We start from the raw sequence: 24,063 nt of genomic DNA on the forward strand, positions 1-24,063 counted from the left end.
TGTCCTATAGATCTATCTTGATAAGCTAAGATTTTAATATATTGGCCACTTGAAACAGACTTTTTCTTCAAACCATTTTCTTTTCGGATATTTCTTATCTGGGAATTTGCAGGACACTTTATCTAATGACAATTTTATTGACATAATCCAAGGGATCATGGGCGGCGGTTGAATGGCTCCCGCTGGTTTCTCCGTCACTACACGGGCCGTCAGCACCAAAGGCAGTCTCCTGCTGCATCGGGACCAGATAGCTGTCGTCTGTGACACCAAGTTCTTCGCGATGTTTGTTGGGTCGCTTACCAACCACACCCGCACTAGGAGCTGCTACGTAGTCACGGTCTCCCTCCAACAGTTCTTCCAGCTCGTTGGCAACTTGGACGAAGGTGCAACGTGATTTGGGGTTGTCCTGCCAGCAACGTACCATTATGCCGTAGCTGTATCAGTCAGCAAATGTAACAAGAATCACTAGATGCTGCATGCTTGATCGTATATCAAATTGTGTCTGCACTTTTACTTGAAACCCCCGACAATACACTTTCCATTATTACTGATTACTCGAGCACATTAACCCTACATTTTGGAGAAAAATGTTCGAGAATTGAGTTTCCCTTTTTTTATCTGAAACCCTAAACAAAACAATCTTCACTGTTTCTCACAACTAGAGAGTATTATACCTACTTTCAATTATAGTGTGCCAGCCAAACAAGGAAAAGTCCTCTAGAAAAAAAATTCACGGCATTTTTGGGTAATAGCTGGCATCCATGCTAGATCAATTCTTTGAACCATTACAAATAAGATGTGGGTGGATGCCATCGTCAATTTTGGATTTCAAGGTCATTTTCAAGGTCAAGTGAGGTCAAATGAGGTCAAATTTCACATTTTTTAATTATGTAGCAATTTTTATCTAAACTGATAGATCTATCCACTAAAACTATCTTCATTATCATGTGCATATCCCTAGCTTGTTAAATACATCAATAAACTTTCATTTTAACACGCAACTATATGGCATTAGGAAACACAAAAGTGTGATTTTCTCCAAATGTGTATATCTACGTTGGGTCCTTTATGGACATTTCAAATCATATGGGCCAGCAGCATACCTTCACTACAGCTGACCAGCCACTGTGTAGCAGGGGCAAGGAACTCGTATGGGCGAATCCCAAGTTCGAGAAAGTATTTTTTTTCTCTGGGGAGACTCCATGTCTACTTCAACTTCTTGAAAGCCATTGGTCAACACATGGAAAATGCTGGCCTTGATGATCTCTGGACTAAAGCAGGTGTGTATGCAGCCAGCACGACAGAGAGTCTATGCTTGATGACAAAGCCTACTACCGTGCTGTGAGAGGGCACCAACTTGTGTATGAAGCTCTGTGGCACATCAAATGGGAAACATTTGAGTCCTGGCTGGTTGAGAATGGTCCAGAACATGATGTAGAAGTGAAAAAACTAACTTGAAATGTGGCTAAGTTGTTCACAAAGAATGATGGCAGCAAAGCAGAGGAACTGTGTAATGCAGTGGAACGGCTGTCAAATTTTCTGAACAGTAAGAGTGTTCAAGGCTCATCAAAGAGTTTGACAAGAAGCAGTCTAACAATGCAAACTTCACCTTGTGGTCAACATACATGGGAACGGTGGAGATCCTGCTTGACTTCATCAGGGTAGAGAAAGATGGTAACCGTACTCTTAATCTTGAAGCCTTTGCAGCAATGCTGCCATGGCTCACCATATACGACTACACAAACTATGTAAGATGGGGACCTGTCTATCTCGCAGTCATGAAACTCCTTGAGGAGACAGCACCAGATGTTTATGCTGAGTACATCGATTGTAATTTTGTTGTGAAGAGATCCCACAGGCGCTTCAACCAGGTTCCCGCGGATCAAGCAACTGAGTGGATAAACAAAACTTGCAAGATGCACAAAATTGGCATTACACGGAATGATCAAGCCAGAAACAGGTTTTGCATCACATGGTCAGAACTAACGATCACGCATCACACAGGACATGAGATTTTGGATTCTAGACGCTCCGTGGTGTGATCTGAGGCAATTCTGAACACTTAAACCAATTTTTTTAAGCAAAAGATCGTAATTTAAACATAATTAAGTTCAACCTGGAAGATGATAAGAAAGAAATCACCTTCGTCCGTATAGTCTTCACTCCCAGAGAAAGCGTGATGTGGACGATGTGAAGAAGCTTGTCACAAAATCGGATTTGATGTGTTTCAAATACACACCTCCGTCCTTGACTGAAGAAGAGGGAGACGACCCCAATGGAAAAGACATCCCTCTGGTATCATTGACAACAAGAGACACTGCACCAAGTGACACAAGGAGCGATCTACTCACAGCTCAAGATCGAGGATAGCTGCACCTTCTCACCATTGTCAGATGGCTGCCTGATTGAGGCAACTTTGGGGTGTAAGACGTGATTAGAAAAGATCACTCAAAAAGCTTTGCTGACCTATACAAAGCAAGCCTTTCAACCGAGCATAATCTACAGAAAACTATCAAAGCTGACAGAAAGTTACTCCAGAGACGGCTCAATGCCGTTACTGCAGGTCGGCCATAAGAAATGCTGGTCATACTGAAGCATGAAATATCCCCAATTCCTGTGTCTTTGGCAAAGGCTGGAGGTGAAATGAACTCGACACCAAAGGCAGAGCTGATCAGCATCTTGATGTCTGGACTTAACACACTCCAGAAGTTCCTCATTCTGACAAGAAGACGTCCAAGCTCTTGGAAAGCCTCAAGGATGTCAGACTTTGGCGACTATGCTGATGTGTTTGTACAAAGTGTGGCAAATCACTTTGGACTGCACACAATGAGAGTTGATGTGGTGTTTGATCGGTACATTGGGGAAAGCTTGATAAAGGTAAAAACCTGTTCAAAGCGACTAGGCGAGAAAAAGCCAATTCGGAAGCTCATTGATGGACGCCATGTGCCACTTCTACATGTTTGGAGGCAATTCATTGCATTAGATGAAAACAAGGCCAATCTTGCTAAGTTTCTGTCTAAGGCCATCATGGAAAAAAGGAAAAGATTTACCATACATGCAGGTACGAGCTGGTAACAGGAGGCGGGTTCTCTGATAACAGAAACAAGGTTAACAAGAAGAGAGGACGAGCTTCGAGGAAACCATGAAGAAGCCTACACCAGAATAATACTCCATGTATGTGAGGCTGTCAAAGAAGGATATCAGAGACTGCTGGTTGTCTGCAGAGACACAGATGTCATGTTACTTGTACTTCTGATTCACTTCCTTTCAACCCAAGCTGAAGTATGGATGGTCGCTGGGACTGCTCAGAAGAGGAAATGCTACCCAATTAATGCCATATCTCAGAGACTTACACAACCTGTGAGGGATAATGTGCTTAGCTTTCATGCACTGACAGGCTGTGATATACAACCTCCTCCTTAAATTTACTGGCCATAGGGAAAAGTCGTGCTGGAAACCTTCTAGAACCAACCACAACTTGTCAAGAGAATTGGTCGTGATGGAGACCTTGCGCCTATCGAACAATTTGCATGTTACCTTTATGGCACTCCTGAGCTGTTAACCGTGCCAGGTTGCAAGTTTTTGGGAAGGCTAAGAAGAGCTTTGAGGCACTGCTGCCAACAAGAGATGCCCTGGAACTCCACACTGTGCGTGCAAAATACCAGGCAACGATCTGGTTCCAGGAAGACCAGGAACACATCGATATATCTTCTCCTATTGATACTTTAAGCTTGGAAGATGGAGTCAGGCTGCCTTAAAGCAGTTTGGACACGGTTACCTCCTATCCCAGATGCCTGTCTAGAGCTTGTTACTTGTGGTGCCAAATAAATCGAAGTTCACAGCAGCCCGATGCACATGCTTCCGAAGGAATCTGAGGTGCACTCTTGCCTGTTGGTGTGATGCCACTAAATGTAACTGCTGCAACCCAGCTGGCCAAGACGATGAACCAATACAATAATAAAACTGTATATGTACACAATCACGTGAGATATATTCCCTATTTCTTCAAGTCTTACGTAATATATTATAATATATCATATATTGTAATATCTGTACAGTGAATCATCACAGTAATAACCGAAGTGCAAGGTATAATTTAAGAAAACAAGTACATACATGTATATATGTATATATATATATTGTGTGTGTATATTTCTATATATGTTAGGTGAAAATAGTACCCTTTTTTCTTACAATGTTATATATGGAGATGAAATATTTAATTTAACCTGTTAATTACACCTGCCTGGTATGCCTAACTGTAGGATAAAGATATTTTCTGCACAATACTTACGCTAGTAAGTTCCAAAATCTTCCAAAATACAAAAGAAATACACTTTTTACCATATTTGACCTTTGACCCTCTAAATGACCTTTGGGGTCAAAATCCAGGGTGGCATCCACCTACATTTTCTTCCCCATCCTATGACTGATTGATCTAACATGGTTGCCCGCTATTACCCCAAAATGCCGTCTAAAGTATAATATGCCGTTTTGGCTGGTCCACTATTGTGTAAAACCTTTGAGAGTACAAAAGATGCATTAAGATCCCTTCACCTTCAGAAAAATTTGAGTAAAATATATAAAAAGAATCATGCATACTTTTACAGAAGTTAAAACTGCAGTATATGTGTTATTATTTAAAGTAATGGTAACCGCTGTTTGAACATACATTTCTGGCGGGCAGTTCTTGGGAGCATCCATTCGTTGACCTCTCTTCAAGAAATCATACACATCTTGGTTGGGAATTCCTGGATACGGTTTTGCACCCTTACTGAAAATCTCCCACAGGAGCACACCGTATGACCACTGTAGAAAACCAAAGAAGACAAATATTTTTTCAATGTAACAGACCATTCTAATGATGCCTGTTCAATTGAGCTACCGAACAGTTGACATGAGCAAGCTGGAAAGGGTAGCCAAGATTAACGAAGATTGACCAAACTACATTGTATTTGAGTCTTTATTGAACTGTTTAATGAGATCTTGTGTCAAATTGAAATAAAAACGTTTATTACTAAGTTAACTTAGAAATCAGTTCGAGGTGGGCGTCTTAAGACGAAATACTCCAGCTAATGAGGGTCAGGCGCCTTGAAAACATACCCGATGTAAATTATCAATACACTGACGTTTCATGACCGGACATCGAAGTTCATGTAGTTTCTCTTCGAAGGATAGTTCCACAGAACGCAAAGAGATGTGTTTTGCTTTCTTTTCCGTTAAGATCTTTATCTAAACATCATCTAACATTCCAATCAAAGATGGATTTAATTGCGTACCACGTCAGTCCTGGCGTTGTACACTCGACGTTCCATGGACTCGGGAGCCATCCATTTGATAGGCAGCTTAGCCTGGGCATCGCCGCTTGTGTAGTAATCCGATTCGTGCATGTCACGGGATAGTCCAAAATCCGCTATCTTCACCAGAAGATCACTGTTCACCCTAAAGAGTTTGTTAAAAGTTGATCTTACTTTGGGGTCACATCATTTAAGAATTGCAATATCATTAATTCGAACTCTGGAGTTAATTCAACGAATGCATGTCCCTTGGTATCTCTGGTGCATTAAAATTATTTTCGATGAAACAGCTGACCGATTTCTCGTAACATTCATTTTGCTTTTACTCAAACACACATATAAAGACATGTGTAAATGCCCCGGATGATATAGAAGAGAGGATACACTTACATGCAATTTCTGGCCGCAAGATCTCTGTGGACAAACTTGTGCTGAGCCAAGTAACTCATACCGAGTGCGGCATGTGAGGCAAACTTCATCAGCAGAGATGTCGCCAAGGTCTAAATTGAAAGTAAAAACCTCCAATGAATAAATAAATAGCACACTCAGAACAAAGCACATGACATACTGTTTACGAAACGGGACAGCATTTTGTTTAATAAATCTCGTGAGTGAACTATTAATTATCAAACGTAACAACATCTACCAAAATCACCATTAAGTCAGTTCCAAACTCATGCCACTCATTACCAATTCTTTTATCAAACCTTCCTCTATTTTATTATCGACATTGATCGCTCTTGACTACATACCTGTTTCTTCTTGACCAGATATGTCTTGAGGTCACCGTTGGCCATGAAGGGTATCACCACTAAGGGGTTTTTGTCCGCGTCAAAGGTCAACCCCAGAAGCCCCAGCACGTTGACATGGTCGAAGGTTTTCATGATCAGGCCTTCCTCCAGGAACTTCACCACATTTTTCGGGTCCGAGGTGTCTATACATGCAAAAATAAGGTATATTATGTGATAACTGGCACGCCCAACTTACATTTGGCCAAGCTAAAAACAGGAACTTGTATTTCAACTTATTTTCATCACCAGAGAAATGCAATAACCCAGAGACACATTCAATTCAGTTCAAGAACATTTTACAACCAACAATTCGCAATTCTGAATGAAAAGACTCTTTCGGCTCAAGACGCACATTGATTAATGTTTTTTCGTTCCTCTTTCTCGGTATAAGGTCATCCAACACCTCTTCTGTAACTCTAATCAACAACAAGTATAATCAAGACCAAAATGCATACCATTCTGAAATGGGCCTTTTTTTAACCGAGGAACAACTTTTCAATGCTTGGTTTTGAATCCATGATACTGTCATAGAAAACATCTCTCACAAATGGCCGACATTCTCATCACCAACCTTGCACTGTCTTTACGGCCACAATTTGATCTTCCCCGGACGTATCGTGTAGAACAGCTTTCAGTACACGCCCAAATGCACCTGTAAAATTTGGTCAAATGTATTATACTCATCTGTACTGATTATCTTTTGCTGGTACTGAAGAACCAGCCAGCTGGCAGACCAACCGACGTACCGACTTACTAATAGACCCAGCGACTGGCCGAGTCTAAATAATTTACTAAAGGTCGAAACGTGAAAATGTGTTTCAATCACGCCAATAACGGTTTGCACACACAGCCCCTTTATGTAGGCCTCTCCTTCTCAGGTAAAATAACAGCTTACACGTTGAACTCATGAAATGTTCATTGTTTCCTCGTACAAAGTCACTACCTTGTCCGAGAGTTTCCCCCAATTCCAGTTGGCTGAAGTCGATATGAATGTCGTCGGGAACGAAGCTGACCTTGTTGTTCAGGACAATGCGCTTTTGTTTTGGCTGAGCAGATTCCGACTGTTTCTGGGATCTATACCACCTGCGTCTTTTGACGTGGGAGTCAATTTCTGAGGAAAAGAGATACAATGTCGCATTAACAGTAAATAACGTAATATATTGGTAAGTTTACGAGCACGTTCAGGCTTACAAATCAACAGACAAAACAACTTTTGCATGCTACACAAGATTCACAAGTTGTCTAAAATGGTAAACACAATCTTGACAAAAGAGTTCTATATTTATTTTTGTTTTGTAGAGAAATTTGTTTCATCCTGTGTACAACTTGACAATTTACAGTCAAATGAGGAGCACGCCATTTGAATTCTTTTGCCGTGTATTTTACCATCAAAACCGGCTGCCCGTTAGCAGCCATCTTGAGAGTTTTTTTAGAAGTAGAACATAATTTAATACGGAGATGTGCAGCTACGTACTGTTTTTTTTCTTCTAAACTATCATAATTATGTTTGAAAATTAGGAATTGATAAGTAGCCGCGTAGACACAAGTGATGAAGGATAATTGGCTTTGAAATTTGAAAGGGTTTCGTGTTGTTTACCATTTCGCCGTCTTGCGATCAAGTGATTTTAAATTACAAGAGCATACTCATATAGACTGAGATGATACAGTTTTGTGCACCTGTTTCTAGCACTCAGGAATGAAATATTCGAGTAAAATGAAGTCATCTCTTGCCACCAGCACTTACCGAGATGAATCGCCACTATCCTGCCCAATAGTCTTCGGTCGTGGGTGCGCTTCCTTTGCAATTGTTTGCAATACACGAAGGTAGCAGCGAGCAGTATCGCCATGGAGAGTGGAATGACCAAACTCGGTACAAGTATAGCGACAAGTGGCACCGTACTGGGATAGACCAAATAGCCCAACCTAAATTTTAAGTTATTGTGGCGAACCTATGGAATAACACAAATGAAATAATAAACGATTCAACATAGACTTGAATAAACGATTCAACATAACTGACATAGACTTAACCAATTTGTTAATGTCGACGGTATAATAATCACTTTTGAAGAAACAATCAGCAATGACAAAGTAGTGTAATTACGTTTTTGGGAGAAATGGCCGAATGTTGGGTGTTTTTTAACCTTTCGGATTGAGTTTAACAGATGTTCAATCAATCTGAGGAACAATGTTTAAACCTAGCTTAATAATATTCAATCCTAGATGAGCCGGTTTTTTGGGTCATTTTACAGCCAGAGGGGTCTTCTCTTCAGATTTCGGGAGTGTAATGACCGAATATTATGAAATTCTTTGACCGAAGAAATAATGATTAAAATTTGTTAATTGGTTTACTTTTCATAATGTCGAAACAATTGAACAAAAAAACTGAGAAAGAACATCACATTTACAAAGTTATACTTAACATTTATTTGAACAGGTCCAGAAAAACTTCATTTCTTTTGGATGTTTCAAGGATATAATATCAAATTAGCACAATGAAAAATTACCCGCAAGTTTGTAAGGGCGTACAGTGGCGGATCTATACGGGGAGGGTAAGGAGATAAACCTCCCCCTTGGGGCCGCACAAGAAGGCAAAATCTCGAAAGAAAAGAACAATTGCCCCTTACTTACCCATACCACAGGCAGACCTGCCGCGGTATCTTCTCCCAAGAAGTCACCGGCTGCCGGTGCTTCCTCCGGCAATTCACATACGAGTAATGTCTCAGTAATCAGGCTAACGGGACAGCTCTCTACGCCGATCGTCACGATGATTTCTCCCTCTGTGATGGCGCTGTCAATCCGCTCGCCCTGTCAAAGCATCCACAGGTAATTTAAGTTAAATTGTTTTAAAGAAAATTGATTGGTATCTGCACTGGTATATTTCGGAAGAGTTTAGTCTTTTCGGTTGTGACAATTAATGCTCAACACTTTTATTTATTTCTAAATACGAAGGTCATATGGCTGTAGCACACGTAAGAGTTTCGTTTTTCATGTACATGTACTCCTACACACCGTGTGAGGACTGAGGTAAAAAAAAAAAAACCTTAACTTTTATTTCACATCACATTTACATTTGCTTTTGCAATGACTGATCTGAGTTCGATATGAAGTTTTGTAACTCGGCAAGAGTTACCAAGATAGGCCTACTGTATTTTGGGAAGATCCACTTGATTCAGGAGGAAGAGATATCAACTTAAATTTATCTTGAGTCACATATGAGAGGTGTTTCACTTGGTTACAGCCCGATAGTCCGAAGGTTCGATAGTCCGACGGTTCTTTAGTCCGAAGGGTCATTAGTCCGAAGGTTCGTTGGTCCGAAGGCTCAATAGTCCGAAGGTTCGATAATCCGAAGGTTCGATAGTCCGAAGGGCCCATTAGTCCGAAAATAGAATAAGGTTAATTAATCCGAAGGTTCGATAGTCCGAATAGACGATAGGGTTCGATAGTCCGAATTGACAATAAGGTTCGATAGTCCGAAATGAGAATAAGGATCGATAGTCCGAATGGGCAACACGGTTCGTCAGTATGACACTTCGGACTATCGGACCTTACTGTTGATTCGGACTATCGGACCTTATTGTCGATTCGGACTATCGGACCTTTTTGTCGATTCGGACTATCGGACCTTATAGTCTTTTCGGACTATCGAACCTTATTGTCAATTCGGAATAATGAAGCTTCGGACTATTGAACCTTATTTTCGTTTCGGACTATTGAACCTTCGGACTGATTAACCTTATTTTCGTTTCGGACTATTGAACCTTCGGACTGATTAACCTTATTCTAAATTCGGACTATCGAACCTTCTGATAAATGAACCTTCGGACAAATGAACCTTCGGATTAATGAACCTTCGGACTATTGCATCAAATGTTCGGATTAACGAACCTTATTTCATTTTCGGACTAACAAACCCCCTCTTATGGACATTTTGTGCATTCGCACTATCGAACCTTCGGACTAAAGAACCTTCGGACTATCGGAACTTCGGACTATCGGGCGGGCCCCGTTTCACTTTACAAAGCACTGTATAAGTGTGCTTCGTGCACGTTTACCGACAGGCCCCATATCTTTGTACAGACAGAAAAAACAATGAAAGGATAGGCGCATAGAATAAGACACGCGTATACCAACCGTGATTGTCAAGGTTTCTCCTTCTTTTTCCTTCATACCACCTTCAAATGTGTTATACATTGGATCCTCAAAGTACTCCAAGTCGACACCGTTATCCTCAGACCATGTCAACAGTTGAGTGACCCCATCCATGATGAAGCCAAAGGTCAAGTTGTCATTGCTTATGTCGAGGTCTGTTATGTTCGGAGACGGGCACCGCATCTCTGTTGCAGATTCACCTTGACATTCCTGCGAAATAAAGAACCACATCAGTCAGTTGATAATTCCAGTCAGCATTCGCGCTGGTTGACAATGGCACCCCTCTTTGTTTCTACTACAAAACAGAAATGTGTTTAATGATGTAATGGCTGTCATTCTTTACATAGTACCCTTATTGCAATGTTCACATTTAAAGTGGTCGTTTGCAGTAACTTAGCAAAATAGAAGTTTTAAATGTTTCCTAATTATATATGCCGGAAGAGTTGTGCAAGTAGATATAATAAGGGAGGTTGAGCAAGGATAGGACAGATATAAAAGCATTTATACAAATAAAAGAATAACACATTTCTCACCTCATTTGCATTAGTGACAACGATTTGACGGTTTCTACTTGTGTTTAGAAAAGTGCCAGTAACCGTCAACATTCGACCACCCCTGACAATTAAAATACCGATAGCAAATACTGAAAATATATTCTATACACTGAACGATATTGGCTGGTGTAACAGCAATTTAAACAATGTAGAATTGCAAGCACATGTTCACTTTCAGACATTCTCAGCAAATGACATTTTGAAGTTATGAATCAGCCATAACATTTCACTGTTCACTCAGTTAACAGTAGTCTTCAGAAATAAAAAAGAGTTGTGTTACTTTGCTTCTTAAACAGCCATGCATAAACTTGGCTGCAAGCTTGCTACTTGACAACGTATCTCACAATAGAAACATAACATTTCACTAATACCAGGACCAAAAGTCCCTTTTTCACCCTTATTTTGTTGTTTATGTACAGTCTGTAATACAAATTAGGTAAAAATAATGTGGTCGATACAAATTGAAGTATATACCAAAAAAGCTATACAAAAAAGCCCATCATGGTAAAACAGATGAAGACAAAAAATCATGCAGACTCACGAAACGATGCTTTTCAGAGGAGACACCTCAGTAATGGTGGGATTCTCAGTGTACGTGTACATATCTGATGAGGTTCTCATGGCCCCATCAAAGGAAAGTTTCACAACACCTTTATATCCACGTTGGTCAGCAGTGGTTGTACATTCTAGCATGGATTGAACTGGTTGGCTGAATAATTTGGGAAAGAAGGAGCAGAGGCCAAAAGACAGAGGCCATGTTTACTAAAATCTAGTGTTAATTCCTTTCTGAGGAAATGTAACAGTGAAACTCTTTTATGTGAATAATGGTCCTTGTCACTGTATAGAATCCTTCAAGGTAAATGAAAATTGGACGGTTTTGCAGTAATTCTTCAGGAAAGTATAAAGTCTATTTTTAAATAAAATCATGGGGAAAAAAACATACTACTTTTACATAAATTAATTGAAATATTACATTTGTTTTAATTCACAACAACAAAATACTTATACAGTGTCGTGAACTAGGGGGAAATGAATTATGATAACTTAAGGAACTGATTATTTGAAGCCACTGATAAAAGCAATGTTGACGAGATACCTCTTTTTTCCTGAATTAATCATTATTCCACTTAATAATGGTATTGTTTCCAACCAATGCTACAAATGATGTTATTCCCGAGTTAATGCAGAGGAAAAATTAGACAATACTTATATTTGCTGTATACGCAACAATATGAATAATGATGTATAAGGAAAGAGACACCATACCCTTTTATCGGGCACGAGGTGTCGCCGATGAACGCTTCAATATCGCGTCCCGTGTTGAGAGCCGAACCATTCACACTTACTACCGTCCCACCGGCTTCTGGGCCGAGGCTGGGTTGAAATACTGTAATCCGTGGGTCCTGGTAACGAAAAACATTGTATCAAACAGTATATAACAGATAACAGCAGACATAAACTTATCCCAATGTCAGGCAGATCCCTCAGGGGTTAACTTGATGTAAGGAACACGGATGCGGGACGTGACTTACTGTGAAGTTGAAGTTGACTGTTCCTGAGCTGTGTTGCATTGTACCATCTGCACCCGTGACTGTCAAAGTAACCAACTCGGCTCCTTTACTCTCTGCTCTCGTTCTGCAGCTGACACTGAAACATAAAATGATATGTGACATATAAATAAATGGAGGTTGAGAAAAAAACCTTAACCTCATCGACTCTGGAAAATGATTACATGCACAAAATGTATACTTTTAAGATTTTACAATGTTCAACAACATGGCACACATTCCGATGTTGACTAGATTGTGAATTGAGAATTCTGTGGGAAAAAAAATGATTAGAAATTCAAACATTTTTTAAGCAAGGCATACCGACATTGCCTATAAATACTGGGGGGAAGGCTATTGTAACTCACAGAGGACAATTTATGGATGAAATTGTTCGATGAGGAAGGTTGAAAGAAATGTTAACAAAAAAGTTGAAAAACTGAATAGCTGAACATTGGTCAAAGCTTGAATAAAAAGTTCAAGGTAATGTCCTTACATGAAGTATGATTTAACCCTATACCTTGCACCAGTTTGGTAGTCTGAGTTTAATCCAGCCAGATCACAGGGCTGATTGCCAACCATCACCCTCACAACATCACTCGATCTCCGACCGATATCAGTTCCTATCACATCTATGACTGTGTTGCCTTCAATGGGCCCAGTCAAGGGAAATACCTAATGCGTGATTTGGAAACAATAATAACATAACACACCAAAGAGAGTACATGTAACATGAAACAATGTATTTCAATACAACACATTATTAGTAAAGATGCACTGGTAAATGCTCTTGAAAGACAACTTGTTCAGCTTGGTGGCTTATATGCAGTCATCCATATAGGCCTACTTTATATAGGCCCTACCTACACCTTTGCTTACGCAGCCATAAAATTCGGGGTTTTTTTCATCTTGCACAAGACAAAATTTCCTCTTTTTTCATTCTGTCACAAGGTCAGGTCAAATGGATACAATACAAATATGCTACATTAATTTGGAGGCAGTAGTCTTTGGTAACTTTGTGAGAAATATGGATAATAATATTCAACTGAAGAGTTGTATTACCTACCTCAGTCAGAACTGGATCAGGGCAGTTCAATCCGTTATCCAAAGTCACCCTATTTTCCCTGCAAACTTTATTCAGTGTGCAAACGCCAGAATCGCTCGGCATGGCACCACACCAAACACATTCCAGTACTGGGCGGGATGTAACACAACGGCTACAGTCTGGCTTCTGGACTTCACACTTGTACAATGTTACTGTTTGATATGAGCAGAATACTAGATAAGCTCGTGTCTTTCAACTCGATATTTTACAGAACAACCTCCAATGCAAAGCTGTTGATAACAAACAATGAAAAGCACATGAAGTCTTTATTTTAAAAACTTGATAGATCCATTTCAAAAAAAGGGAAAAGTTTGAACGGTTATGCCAAGAATGAAAAAGAATGCAACAATGTTTCTAAAAATCATTTTACGCTTTGTTTTATTCTTAAATTCGATACCGACTGTTGGCAGCCAGAAGTGGGTGTGATTTTAAAAGGTAAGAAAATGACGTTTATCACGTTTCGGAAATAAAGCCTTTATATATAAACATTTCAGACTGACGACAGCGTAAATCTCCTTAATCAGTCCTTATTCCTCACCATCAAATCCATGTATGTCATCTAGGATGTGCGCCACACCACTTGTGTCAGTCCATGAAACAGACAGTCCCACTTCCATCTCTGGTTCATCATTAGATTGGTAGGTGTACTGTTGAAGGCAAGCAAACAATCTCACCTTTTAATACCTGAAGCTCAAAGCATCAACATTCCAAGTGTCCGGTCAGTGTGCAAAATAAGTGATAACTTTCATTCTTATCAAAGAGATTAGCAATCCAAGGCTACTCTATAAGTTTAAGGATAACCTACAGCCTTCTCTTGGCATGTGATCATATCTCCATTGCGTTCTGCATTAACAGCCTGTGGCGATCCCTCAACATCTAAGCTGCACTGATAGCTAGAAATCTACACATGGAAAGAAAGGGAAAGAGTATTAAAAGCTAAGATTTACTTGGCAGTATTTTCTTTCATGGACTCGGTATAAGGTCTTTGAAAGTAAACAGCTTTCTTTGAAAGTTCAATACATTTGTACTTGATCATGCGATGCAATGTTTATATTGCATGCCACCAAATGGCAATTCAAGAGCAGTTTATTATTTAAATATTAACCTATATCAAAGCACACGCGATGTTAATGATTATAATAATAGGATGCGTTAAATATTTGCAAATTGTACCAATCGACCTCAAGTTTACATGAGGTCCAAAAAGTATTCTTATCAAGCAGTAAATGATAACTTTGCAATTCACTTTTCATTTAATTCAATGTCATAAAGAAGGCCAGATATCTAAACCCATGCCAGTTAGCTAACTATATCAGACAGTAATCCAAGAGGGAAGTTGTATTTTCTCCTATACAGGGGATGAATTAAGCAAGGTGATGACTGGACTCAGCGAAATCTTGAAAATGTCACTATCAGGCACTGATAAGGGAATACTCTGATAGACAGGGGTTAACGTGAACATCAGTTACGGATTGTCGTTGTTTGTGTTAGTTGTGTTAATAAACAAACCTCAGCTTCGTCTGGTTTGTAGCCATGAAAGTGATGCTCCTCATGTCATGTTACTATAACTGTTACTATAACTGTTACAGGGGAATGTTCTGATAGACGGAGGTTATCGTGGACATCAGTTACAAACTGACATTGTTTTTGTTTGTGTGTTATTTTCAGGCATTAATAAACAAACCTCAGCTTCGTCTGGTAGGTTTGTAGTCATGACAGTGATGCTCCTCATAATGTTATTAGGAAGCAGAATTTCAGCAGTCTGGTTCAGCAGTTGAGGGCAAAACTCAGGTCCTTTGACTGCAGAGGCTGTTGGATTCTGTACGTAAACGCCAACAAACAACAAAGTATATGTCATTACCTCCCCCAAATGTACAGCTGCTTCGATTGGAATCACAGACATCTGCTAAAAATTAGCTAAATTCTGAAATAAAAATATAATTTCAGATACTTCCACGTGTGCTTATTGGGAGGAGTACATGACAATTAGTGTCATTTTTAATAACTAATGCGCAAAATACGTGTTTACTGAATAAGATTCTACAATCAAGAGATTTAAGCAAAATAATTTTTTTTCTTTAAAAAGATTGTATTGGCTTAGCTCTTATATTTTTGTTCTCACGTTATCTCCAGTGATGATGATTTCATTAGCAGGTGTGCATGTGGAGCTTTCATGAGTACATCTGTTCTCAAACACGCACCAATCGCAGGCCCAGCGACTTCCAACGCAGGATACACAGCTACGTAAATAACCAAAGAAAATTGCATTATTTAAAGATTAAAACAATCATCAGGCAAACGTACTAGGGGAGAAAATATGCACTTAAAAAAACTTAAAGGAAAACAAATTGAAGTTCAAATACAACTGATTAATACTCACGAGGTGTGCGTTGAACACTCGTAGAAGTAGAAGTCGGTGTCTATGAATTGAACTGAAGTTTCAGATGACTCGACACCCAAATCTACGCGTACTGCATCATCTTAGCAATAAATAAGAACAAAATCACCTCGTTTATGAGTTGAAACAGACAATTCGAAAATGAGCGTGTATTTTTAAATTACTACGAGTTCAAATCGATTTTTGTGGGTACCAAATGTAGACATCATTTTCATGCTGTAAGTACGTCAGTGTACCATATTGTACTGCCTATATGATCACATTCCTCTGTTGATATAATGCGATTGATTTACAAGCATTATTTCATTCTAGAATGGACAAGAAGGACACTATAAGTCGACTTTTGAATGCTTGTTCTGTATATTTTGCCATAAATAACTTCATATGGGTGTCTCTTATTGCACTTGCCTCCTTGTGGAATGGCAGGTATCCAATCACTAGGACGTGACGTACACTCTAGTACTTCACCATTCTTCGTAGCTGGAGATTGGAATGACCCGAAATGACATTCATAAATCTGGCCGGTCCCTAGATCAGGTAACTGCTGCACAGTCAGGGTGATCTTAAAGTGAAAGAAAGAAAAAGATATACAGCGTGTCCCAAAAAAATGTCCCTCTGATAGACTGCTAAATTAATTCCAAAATCAACTATTATTCTCAATTTAGTGTTCAGATTTAGAAAGCCCATATAATTTTGTAACTTCTGTGAAAATTTCATTGGTCTCGCTTCATTGGTTTTGAATACACAGTCTATTATGTAACAGCAGTGCTTTTCAGCCCATTCCAAGTTTGCAGTGCTACATTTTCTGCACTGCCTTAAAAGTCTTAAATCAACTGTAGTGCTTTTGCATTCACTCCTCTCTTGTATTTCCAAGTTTGGGTTAACAGAAATCAATAGAAGGATTTTTATAGGAAATGTTTAGACTTTCATCATTAATGTTATGTAAGAGCTTTAGCAGATTTGTTGAGAGAATAAAGAACAAGAAATCTGAACAGGTGCTTCAGCTGAGCAAGTTCAGGACTTTTAAATTAAAATAAGAATGGAAGGACGTGCAGGAGGACAATAAAGGTTTACAAGCTGGACATTGAAGGACAAACCATAAGTGGAACACACCCTGTGAAAGCAAACACGACCAGTGGAACTGAACTTTGATTAGTTTTCATTTAAAAAAGTAAATGAACTTGACTTCAGTTACTTAATAACAAAAACAAGAACTCAGTTGTTGAAATAAAAGTGAGGCATGGAATAAGGTATGGTAGTCTGTAGTGTGCATTTCTTTTTATCAAACTTGGAATGGGCCGGAAAGCACTGCTGTTACATAAGAGCCTGTGTATTCAAAACCAAAAAAACGAGACCTTTGAAATTTTCACAGGAACTACAAAACTATGTGGGCTTTCTAAAAAAATTAATTGAGTATAAAACTTGATTTTGGTAATTATTCTGTGGTTTATGAGAGGGACATTTTTTTGGGGACACGCTGTATTAAATAATAGTATCTATTTTGTTAATATTAAATGAACTCCAAAAGTTAGCTCCATTGGTCAGGGAGTACTAATGACTGAGAATGAGCGACAGGTATAGTACATGAAGCATGACATTCTGTATCATTCCGACGCACGATAAAATATTTTCTTAGAGAGTCACAAATTTCAAAACATAAAGATGGTGTGACATGAAATATACCGTTCACTGTACAAAGCCTAAATTCATTCAAGTCTATAACAAATCTGCACTTTGAAGAAGGCCTGAGTGTTTAATTTCTAAAGCAGGTTTTTTTTTTTTACGATAACGGATGCAATAAAGATCTAATTTAAGAAGATCTGTCTCTCACCTGTTGCTCAGTGACTGTAAGTGGTAGGTTATCATAGGGAGCTACATCGGTAATATTAATGCACTGAGCAGCATTGTAGGCCAACCATCGAGTAGATACATCAGGTGACCAACAGTCTGAATATCTCGTACATCTATAGGGAGGAATGCAATGTTATCATGACCAGGGTAGCTTGGTAGTCGACAATCACCAAAACCAAAAACCAAAATTGAAAAACATGAAATACCCACTTTCCAGATTTCATTGAGAAACATCAGTAGGTCATCACTGAATTAGATGGATCGAACGAAATTTGTTTCACATACAAATAATTGCAACTTCGGACAACCACAGCTCATCGAACTCTGTATTCGTCATGTAAATAAAATGGAAGTTATTTTAGGGACACGATCAACAACTAAACTGACCAACTATAGGAGCTCGCCCAATAAATGACTTCCCTTCCAGAGTGCACAAAAGCTAATTTTTTACCTATACAGGGTGACCAAAAATCATTGCCTTTAAAAAGAAAAGGTCGGTGGGTTTTTATGTTTTGGGTATCAGATTAAAGCTGACAGCTATTTCTTTTAAATACCGAAATAATCATGAAAATAGCACTTTGGGTTGCTGAGTAAACAGTAATTATGTAAAAGTGGTTTTTTTCATCCTGTACACGAAAAATTACCACAGTAAGGGATTTTCACTGTACCTATTTGTGCATGTCCAAATCCTCACAAACAACACGGCAAATAATATGACAAGAGTACAAATTAATTTGATGGAAATACCTTTCAGTACTTTCCACCTGAATAGGTATCTCATCCTTTTTAGTATCTCAGTCCTATTTTAAACCTTTTCAGCATCATAAATAATTATGTCCAAATATTAAAGACGAATGAAGGATAATTGCACAGTAGGCTCACAGTAAAATGTTTCACTGTTTGAAGTATTATGAAAAATTACTTCTTTTACATAATTAGCATTTTGTCAGCAACCCAAAGTGCTATTGTCATGATTTTTTTCAGTATTTGAAAGAAAACACTCTCAGCTTTAATCTGATACCCAAAGCATAAACATCCACTGATCCTTTTTTTTTTTAATGCAAATGTTTTAGGGTTGCATTTTTTGGGGTACATCATTAATATAGAATGGAAAGTTTGTGGTAACACCATGTCTTTTGGGCTGTGTGGTTTTGACTCCGGCGACGTTTCGAACAGTGTGCTCTGTTCGTCTTCAGGAGACTGCTGGGCTCTTACTGGTGTAGTTGTTTTAGTAGTGGAGGCTTGGATTCAGCATCAGGGGGATTCTTCAGGAGGACCATTACAATGATACACCATGAATGATGAGTTTCCATACATGTTGCACCCCGTCCGAGTGGTGTCCACCGTTCTTACACCCCTCAACTCACTCACACACTTTGGAGACATCCCGTGTGACTGACCTTCGTTCCAGTGTGCACCATCCACAATATGGGTCTCCATCATTCCCTGCTTCAGTCCCAATACACGTTTCGCACGTAGTGTATTGGCCACAGTTCTCCACACGAAGCTTCACCAACTAAAAGTGTAAAACATGTTATATCTTTTTTTTACAATTTTAATGTTGAGAAAAAAGTATTGATTTCATCATCAGGAAACTTTTTTTTTCTTAAAATCTTTAATCTGTTTTTTTTTTTAGTTTACGAAGCAAAGGAACAATGTTTATTGTGTGCATTTGGCCAAATTTGCTATGCTTTTCGTTGTTATAAATAATACTCAAAGCACCGAATGGTTTCTGTGGCTTTTCATAAATGACTGGAAATCTAGTTGCTGTAAAAAAAAAAAACACATTTGCTTGTCAGCTTAGCTTTTGACTTTTCTGTCGACAAATCTGTCAACTTTTCTGCTAATGCGAAGCCCACGGGGAACGCTAAATGGAGCAGAGAAAGTTATTATTCAGTTAAAAGCATTCCTCCTCGGCAGGTTAGGTATGCGCTTACCTTTTGTTCCGTCAAGAGAAATAGTACACGTGTTCTATCATCCACCTTGACATCTGGCAGAACTGGACTGGTGTCAAGGCTAATGCGTTCATAAAGTCGGCCGGCAGTGTTACTTTCCATATGAACCTAATGACAAGATGCATAATTATGACACACAAATAAACTAAGTAACACTTAATGAAATTTATGGATGAATGGTCATTCAATTGAGCACATGGCACTTAAATCACAGTGAGCAAAGCAGAACGCTGAATCCCATTTAGTACGTGGTTACATAACCATGAAAATGCAAATCATAAGTACAATGGAAAATTCATTAAAGCTTGTAAAACCAAGATGTACAGGGAGACATGTGAAGCTTCAGTAATAGTTGTGCCAGCAACAAGACAGCAGCCATTTTTTGCATGGCAGATTCAAATTTTCACCGCCGCCGCCCCACCGTCCACTCACAAAAGCTACTATAAACAGCATCACCCGGGGGTAGGAGTTCTTAAGGTGTAAATTTATAATGCATTAAGTTGCAATGAGTATGCGAGGAAAAAGAAGATCAAAGGAAATGACAGATAAAGGTTAACTTAAATATTATGATTCAAGCTCACGACAATAATTACTTGAATTAAAACGTTTTGGTAGTTGACAAAGCATAACGTCAACAGGTCTTTAACCAGATAAAATTGTCATCTGATATTTTCTAACTATCGAGATAAAAGTAAACAAAAGACACTTGATGATTAACAAAGGTCAAGAATCTTATAAATCAGATTAAATTATGGATGTAATCTATGTATTAAAAAAGCTAAAGCAAAAGTGTGATAACTTTAATGTATTAATATATAGTAAAAGTTATATTTAAGAATTATGAAAGGACTCCTTAACCCCGCAAGTCATGCTGCAATTCAAAATTACTTATTTGGTGAATAAATGACCAGAAAGACATAGGACTTAAACAATCTGTTTACACCGACATTGTACATAGAGAGTTAAGAAGTTTTGACATGGACATGGTCAACCCGGCATGCACTGCTTGCCTTGAGTGTTTGTTCATGCAAGCCAATTTATTAAGAAAAACCAAAACTAGCTAATTGTTTCTCATTTTTTAAAAATCAATGCGTCGTGATAGTAACCTCGAGTGTCAGGGGTGTGAACGAAATGGTTTGAAATAAAAATTTTGCTACACATTCCAATTTAGGCTCTACGACGACTTCAGCCACACATTTAAATCGATTAGGGATAACTTACCTTGAGTAGATCTCCTCTCGATGTTCCGATTAAAGCGATGGTGTGGTTGGCTTCTATAGTGGTTATGATTGATGACATGAGAGTACCAGGCAGCTCTAGAATTGCCGTGGATGGAACGGGGTCTATGCCCTTGGCGTACTTGAATAATGGATGTCGCTGAATATCAGGGGTCACGGGTATGCAGAAATAGCGATCCAGAATGTCAATCTATAACGAAAATAGAAAGAAGAAACATGATTAAAACAGTTAAAGCAATATCGTGGTTCGGCAGTGGCAATTATCAAATTAGACACATGAATCCAGGAAGTTCAAGGAGAGTCGTTGATGAAACGAGAATTTCAATCTAATTCAATTTAAGGGTTTTATTATCGATTCGTCGCAGCCCAAAGGCTGAATTGTGGATGATATACAATAAAGTACAAATTAAACAAAACATTTGAATTACTTCATACAAAAAAAATGAATCGGAACAACAAATTAATAGCTATCAATTAGGAGTAAAATGAATAAGATGTCAAATAAAAACGCAATATAAGGCCACACATAAAGAATATATATTTTATCTTTTAAGTAAACAATAAAGCAACATTCGTGCTGATGAAATTACGGTTGTTAATAAAATAAGCTCAATTAAAAATATAACTTTTGATTTCTATGTTATTTTAACAAATTTTTATACCCAAATTCACGCATTACCAATCCTATATCAGAAAAAAAAGAATAAGTGCTTTAGCGTGTTTATGCAACCACAATGATGCATCAGCCAGGGGACTACAAAGAAAGTTGCCTTGTTTTTACCATCATCTATGGTTCAATTACCTATAGTTTGCACCATTATTGCAGAAAGAAACAATTTGAACCTATCAGCCTTGAAATGAAATGGAGAAGCGGGACAGAGGGCTTGACTTTACACGACAGGTTTGCTATGCATTTAGGGGGGGGGGGGCATATTAAGGGCCTACAGACTAACAGACATCAAGAACAGAAAAGCAATGGCAAAGAAGCACACACTGGACCTGGTCCCCATCTGGAAAGATGGAGGCGTCGATATATTGTCAAAATGTAACATTTTATCCTTTTTACCATCATTTTGCATTTTCTCCTATTCGCTATGCAATATATTCCCGCTCGTTGTTGTGAAATAGCCGCATATTTTGCACGTAGGCTATTGTGCTTGTTTTACGATGACTAAGATGACACATTTCATTTTAGGTAAGGCAACCTGTGCATTAGGGTTGAGTTGGGTAAAGTACAGGTAAAAGGTGCGTTACCGTAACGCACCTTTTGATTCGCAAGCGTGCAATTTACAGATGCATACCTTTTGCTCTTCAAAAAGTGGATTTTGTTTAGTTTGAATATTTTTTTCATTTCATTTTATGCATTTTAGGTTAGGCAACGTGTGTATTTGGGTTGGGTTGGTGTAAGTCGGGTTGGACTTACGCCACAAAAGGACAGGTAATCCGCCTTTTTATTCGAAGACGTGCAATTTACAGATGCATACATTTTGCTCTTCAAGAACTGGATTTGTTTAGTTTTTATATTTTTTCATTTCATTTTTATGCACAAATAACCCGCTCTGCGAGAGACGGAATTGTTGTCTGGCAGCCAATAATTCGAAATTTGTAAAGATATAATTCAATAATAATGGATTTTTGAGTAAATTGTCTCATTTAAAAGTGAATAAATTTTATATTGCTGGGCAAATAGAAATTAAAAAAAAAATCGAGGTGTAACACGAAAACAGCACGGGGAATTCATCTTTGAATCTCATTAGAGAAATGGCAACATCATTCTAAATACGCTTCTATACTCACCCCGAAACTACTACAAAAAGAACTCTCCAAATAGTCAACAGAGTAGGTATTTCCAACCTGAATACATCCCCGCACTGCTTCTCTGAAGGCATCCAAGATATCCGTCATCCTGTACACACACAATGCTGAGTGATCCCTGGGTACATCACTGGTACCCGTAGCTCCTTGGTTCTTGGCAAACACAGCATACAGCACCTGCTCGTCTGCATGGAGACCCAATGATGCCGCTAGATCAGGTCCTGCTGGTCCAAAGTGAGCTGCTTGCACCAAGCTGTACACACTGTCATCTGATCCACTGCACTGTAAAGTAATTTCTGTGTAGGCGTCAAGGTCTGGACCGCCTTGACATACTCTGCTCATCTTAGTAACAAATTGGGCAGAATTCAAATCCTCCTTCTGGGATGCAACAAAGTATGTGAAGCCACTGTGGGTAAATGCTGCAACATACTTAAAAGAAAAGATCGTACGCTTAGCAGGGCCATTAAAAAAGATGGAACCTTCACGCCGCGCTGATAACAGAGAATTCTGATGATAGCGAATGGTTTCAAGGTTTCTTCGATTTATTGTAGGGAAATCCCCATGATTATTAACATTTTCACCAGTATAAGTAACAGCCACATAAAGCATTTCTTGCCCATTTGTTCCTGGAGCTACCAGACTAACAGTAGATGCGTCTTCAAACCCAGCAACGTAGGGAACAGATTCCATCATCACGTTACTAATATCCTGTAACTGTCGTAACTGACAAACACCATCATACACACCACCACATGTTATCAAACTGTTTGGCCGAGTACTGTCAACTACCAGTATCTTGTTGTAGTTATTTGTAAGGTGACAGGGCATCACACTATCTGGCCTGCTGGCATCACAGGTTGAAACATTCTGTATCTCTTCCAATCTACTGTCCAACCTGTACAACCAATTGACAGCTCCAACATACACATCGCCATGGTAACTCAAGGCAAAATGGTTGAACTTTGATGCCCGTCTTTCGTTTTCATCCAAAATATCAGGATTGTCAAAGCTGGCCAACTCATAGTCTGACAGGTCTCCGTGCCACTCAGCTGATGTGATAAAAACATTTATGCAGATGACGCTCCAAGACAGAGCAATTGCCCACAGGAGGGCGGAGTGTCTCCTACTAGACTCCATAATATTTAGTTCACGGGGATGATTGAGATGGAAATGCATCGTTTTGTACAATGCAGTGGGTCATAGAGAAAAGTCTATAGCCACAGGCTGTAAAAAAAAAGAGAGATAGATAAAAATTACCAAGGTTAACTGTACAGTAAGGGAATCCATACAATGAAAAGATTTACAGATAAAGGATGGTTCTCCTTATTTCTAAATGATTTTTTTTTCACAAACGTTCTAA

The 24,063-nt window shown here is 38.8% G+C and overlaps 1 protein-coding gene across 1 annotated transcript; it reads right to left on the bottom strand.

The window, feature by feature from the left end:
• Positions 1 to 49: 49 nt before the first annotated feature.
• Positions 50 to 23,879, bottom strand: LOC119736406 (plexin-B-like). Its single transcript, XM_038210425.1, has 27 exons — positions 22,686 to 23,879; positions 20,872 to 21,078; positions 19,633 to 19,758; positions 19,096 to 19,211; positions 17,676 to 17,808; positions 16,253 to 16,406; positions 15,827 to 15,926; positions 15,569 to 15,686; positions 15,131 to 15,265; positions 14,252 to 14,347; positions 13,985 to 14,093; positions 13,408 to 13,598; positions 12,862 to 13,016; positions 12,327 to 12,441; positions 12,061 to 12,197; positions 11,336 to 11,503; positions 10,765 to 10,855; positions 10,223 to 10,450; positions 8,720 to 8,896; positions 7,833 to 8,037; positions 7,032 to 7,199; positions 6,660 to 6,740; positions 6,050 to 6,231; positions 5,688 to 5,797; positions 5,280 to 5,442; positions 4,673 to 4,809; positions 50 to 434 (listed from the first exon to the last, which is right to left on the bottom strand). The coding sequence occupies exons 1-27, from the start codon at positions 23,877 to 23,879 to the stop codon at positions 119 to 121; spliced, it is 5,112 nt and encodes a 1,703-aa protein (XP_038066353.1). The 3' UTR covers positions 50 to 118.
• Between the last annotated feature and the right edge of the window lie 184 nt (positions 23,880 to 24,063).

Source organism: Patiria miniata, unplaced genomic scaffold (genome assembly GCF_015706575.1).
Source record: "Patiria miniata isolate m_02_andy unplaced genomic scaffold, ASM1570657v1 HiC_scaffold_3, whole genome shotgun sequence".
Taxonomy (NCBI): domain Eukaryota; kingdom Metazoa; phylum Echinodermata; class Asteroidea; order Valvatida; family Asterinidae; genus Patiria; species Patiria miniata.